The sequence below is a fragment of the Microcebus murinus genome, chromosome 3 (genome assembly GCF_040939455.1).
Source record: "Microcebus murinus isolate Inina chromosome 3, M.murinus_Inina_mat1.0, whole genome shotgun sequence".
Taxonomy (NCBI): Eukaryota; Metazoa; Chordata; class Mammalia; order Primates; family Cheirogaleidae; genus Microcebus; species Microcebus murinus.
In genome coordinates, this window is record NC_134106.1 from 73,559,445 (window position 1) to 73,563,343 (window position 3,899).

Consider the following 3,899-nt stretch of genomic DNA (forward strand, 5'->3'; position numbering starts at 1 on the left):
AAGTCAACTCTTCAAAATTTCAATGTGGCCAAGTTTACCTTCAACACATGCATGAAGAAGACCAGCTCACCACGCAAAGTTGAAGCAAGTGTCAGGCTGAACGTGGGCCAGAGTACCAGAGCTGACCCCAGGGCTGCGACAGACAGCAGGCAGGCGGGCAGACAAGAGGCAGGAGGAAGAAGCGGAGAGGATCTAAGGCCTACTTTGAGGCCCTAGTAATTTCTGGGTCAGTCTGACATAGATCTCACGTGCTGAGGACTACAATCTGGGTCCTGCTTGTAATACTTGGATGATTCCTCAGGGCCTCCCAGATAAAACTCCTTCGCAACGCATTTGCAATCAGGCCCCACCCATCTTGCCACCTGAATTTTCAGCAACTTGTCAGCCACAGGCCCTGGGTCCCAGCCACTTTGCCGACTCACCCCGCCCTGGACGTGCTGGGAGCTTTCCTCCATCGCACCTTCCTGAGCTGTTTTTCCTGCCTAGGATGCCCATCCCTGAGTTCTCTGCCTGGAAAAGGCCTACTTTTTTTTTTTTGAGGCCCAGATTAAATGCTCTTTCCTCTGTTAAGCCCTGCCCAGCCCTCCCTGACAGCTCAGGGGCATCCGTCCCTTGCACCACAGCTGTCCTCAAATGGTATTATGAACGTCCAACAAGAACCAAAGGATCACCCACTAACTCATTCAAGACTTTGCACCTATTCAGCATCTTCTATGTACTAGCAGCTCTTCTGGCCACAGGTGATACAAAGTTATACAGAGCATATGCTTAGACAGCACAGAGTCCCCACAGGTAAACACATGGTCACAATGGGGTAGCCAGGTGATAAGGTAACTAGGGTGCACACAGGTTATGGAGAAGCAGCCCAGGGAAAGAACCTAAGCGTACGGGAGCTGTGGAGCCCATCACGTGTCTCCTCTGCTCAAAGCCTTCTGCAGTTTCCTTTTGCAGGAAATCCTCTGAGCCCACCTGCGGGTCTTGCTCGTGCCCTACTCCTCCCTCCTCTCCAGGCTCTGGCCCCACTCCCACCCCATCTGCTGCTGTCATTGGAACACACCGCTCCTTTCTGTCGCAGGGCTGATGCATTTGCTATTCCTCTGCCTGGATCATTCCCAGTCTCAGCTCCTTCCTGCCCTTCAGCCTCAGCTCAAAAGTCACCTCTTCAAAACAGTCACCTCCCCTGACTACTTTATCCAATATTTCCATTGAACACCTGCTGCCCTCACCTTCTAATCATGGAAAGTGCTCTTATTTTTTTTTCCTGCTTGTTAATCTGCTTGTTTAGTGTTTCTCCCACTCAGTTATCAGTTCCAAGGAAGTTTGGTTTTTTTCACAGTTCTATCCCTGGCTCCTGGGGTGGAATAAAAATTTGTGGAATGACATTGGGGTCCGACGGGCCAGGTTTTCTCTTGAGCTCTGACATGTATAGCCCCTGTGACCTTCAGCAAGTTATTTCCCTTCTCTTAGTCCAGTTTCTTCATCTGTCACATGGAGGGGAGAATGCTTGCCTTGCAGGGTCATTGTGAGGATAATGACAGCCTTTTTTCCCTGACCCCTGGTTGGAACTCAGAGCGTGCTGGGTGGATGCTGAGTAGTTCACACACAGGGAGAGCGCCAGCAGCCCACGCCTCCTCTGAGCCCTGAGACCAGGACCACAGGCTCTCTGCTCGAGCCTGAGCCCGACCACAGATACCCTATGAAATGGAGAAGCATTCAAGCTCTGAGGATGCGTGTGAGTTCCAGCTGCAAACTCTCAGCTGCTCCTGTATTCCCGGCCACACCAAGTCACCTCAACTCAGGGGTTCCATTGCAACCTTAAACTCAACCTGTCCAGGAACACTCATCACCTGCCCTTCAACTACTACTCCTGGCTCCCCACACACCAAAACCAGTGGGCAGCTGACAGTACTGATCAGTTGGTTTAATAACTGATTCACTGTGAAGTGTCTGGTAGAAAACTCACAGCACTTGAAAGAAAGCTGAAATTGCAAAGCAGGCCAAGGCTTTGTGCCTGCACAGAGGAGTCTGGATTATGCTTGGGGCTTATTGGTTGTTTCTAGAGGATCCGGAGCATGGACTGGAGGGGAGGCTGTGGGCAGCCTTCCAAGAAGAACTCACCAAGCTACCAAGCCCCCTTCATCTGGCACCACACACAGGTAGACTGAGGCTCCGCAGTAGTTTGCTGTGGCTGCTGTGACAAATTACCACAAACTGAGTGGCTTACAACAACACAGGTTTATTATTTTACAGTTCTGGAGGTCAGAAGTCTGAAATGGGTGTCAGTGGACTAAAATCCAGGTGTCAGCAGGGCTGTGCTCCTTCTGGAGCCTTTAGAACAGAATCCATGCCCTTGCCTTTCCAGCTTCTAGAACCCACCTGCATTTGTCGGCTCAGGGCCCCTGGTTTAGCATCTTCAACCCCCTCTCTGAGTGTCCCCTCTTGCCACCCTCTCATGAGACCCTTGTGATTACACTGGGCCCACCTTAAATTCAGCGTATGCCCAGATGGCCTCCCCATCCCAAGATCCCTACTATAGTCACATTGGCAAAGCCTCTTTTCCCACATGAGGTAACATATGCACAGGCTCCAGGGATTTGGCTGTGGACATCTTTTGGGGCCATAATTCTGCCTATCACAGACCCTGAGCAGGAATAACTTGGTTTGGGGGCACCAGGCTGGAACTCAGCCTCCTGCCTCCCTATCGGCTCTGTTCAAAGTAGAACTTGGTGCAGGCCGAGGGCTCACTCTCCTTGGCAAGCCGTACTGGCTGCTGGGGCTCAGCTGGACCACAGAGGAACCAGCCAGGCCAGGCAGCTGCCTCAAGCCTGAAGGCGGAGCCCGAGCTGCTCTGGAAGAAGGTGAAGCGTGTGGTCTCCTCGCCACCCTTGTAGAGGTCCTCAATGTTCACGTCCTGTGGGGGCAAAGTGGCCAGCTGCAGGATGAGGGTGCCAATCAAGGTGTCAGCCCTAGAGGCTCCCAAGGCCTGGCCAAAGAGGGAGCTAACAGGGTGGGCCTTTACCCAGAGAACTGCCTTCTGCAGGTTCCAGAGGGCTGGGGTCTTGGCACTGGGTGCAGAGGGAGATGGTAAAAACCTGAGGGAGGAGGATGTGTGGACCTGGACCTAGCAGGGCATCACAGAGGGCCACCGAGATGCCCGAGCATCCTGGAGGCCAGACCAGGTCTGCAGCGTCCCCCAGAATGGGGAGGGGTCTCTCACCTCCAGCTGCAGGGAAGGCCCCTCTCCCGTCTCCACACATGCCAGGCAGCGACTCCCTCCCTGGATCCCCAGGAGGATGGGGACCTTAGTGCGGTCCAGGCTTCTGTTTGGAAGTACACAGATCTTCTCTGGTAGGGAAGAGAGAAGAGAGTCAAGGATGGGAGACCCCAGGGTACAGGCCCTCGGCAGACAAAGGCGAGGGCAGGAAGGAGCTGGGTGTGGACACACTTGGCCTGGCTCTGCCTGCAGGCTGCAGGGTGAGCAGGGACTTCTGTAGGGGTCTCGCCCCCTCACTGCCACCTGCTGGCGGAGGCCCCAGAAGCTCACCTGCACAGCAGTTGTCTGCAACAGGATCTCCCACCAGGAGCTGGCCGTCTCTCACGTACAGAGCCTTCTGATCTGCATCTTTCATTCTGAAACAGTGCGACATGCCAGTGGCCCACTCCCTTGAGACACCGCTTGTCCCCACGCCCTTCCACCCCCGTGCTCTGAATCACCACCCTGGGCATTTGGGGGATTTTCTCTACTCCGCAGGTGTGAAATGGGGCACTATTCCTCCCAAGAGCAGGTAAAGCCCAGGTTGGTCTTAAAGCAAGGAAGGCCTCTTGGGCTGGCGCTTTTAGAAGCCGTACTTCCTGCTTTCACCCGGCTTGGGTGACTCTGAGGCCCTCAGGCAGTGTGG

At 54.2% G+C, this 3,899-nt stretch overlaps 1 protein-coding gene across 1 annotated transcript; it reads right to left on the reverse strand.

The window, feature by feature from the left end:
- Nucleotides 1–2,179: 2,179 nt before the first annotated feature.
- IL1F10 (interleukin 1 family member 10) lies at nt 2,180–3,647 on the reverse strand. Its single transcript, XM_012742772.2, has 3 exons — nt 3,545–3,647; nt 3,218–3,345; nt 2,180–2,911 (listed from the first exon to the last, which is right to left on the reverse strand). Exons 1-3 carry the CDS (start codon nt 3,645–3,647, stop codon nt 2,699–2,701), a joined length of 444 nt encoding a protein of 147 aa, XP_012598226.2. The 3' UTR covers nt 2,180–2,698.
- Between the last annotated feature and the right edge of the window lie 252 nt (nt 3,648–3,899).

Bases quoted from the DNA above. Each gene is read 5' to 3' on its own strand.
- IL1F10 (XM_012742772.2), bottom strand. From the start codon at position 3,647: ATGTCGCACTGTTTCAGAATGAAAGATGCAGATCAGAAGGCTCTGTAC. The intron at 3,346-3,544 runs GTGAGCTTCTGG...CTTCCCTACCAG, and splicing joins TGCAGACAACTGCTGTGCAG to AGAAGATCTGTGTACTTCCA. The intron at 2,912-3,217 runs GTGAGAGACCCC...TTGCCCCCACAG, and splicing joins GGCCTTCCCTGCAGCTGGAG to GACGTGAACATTGAGGACCT.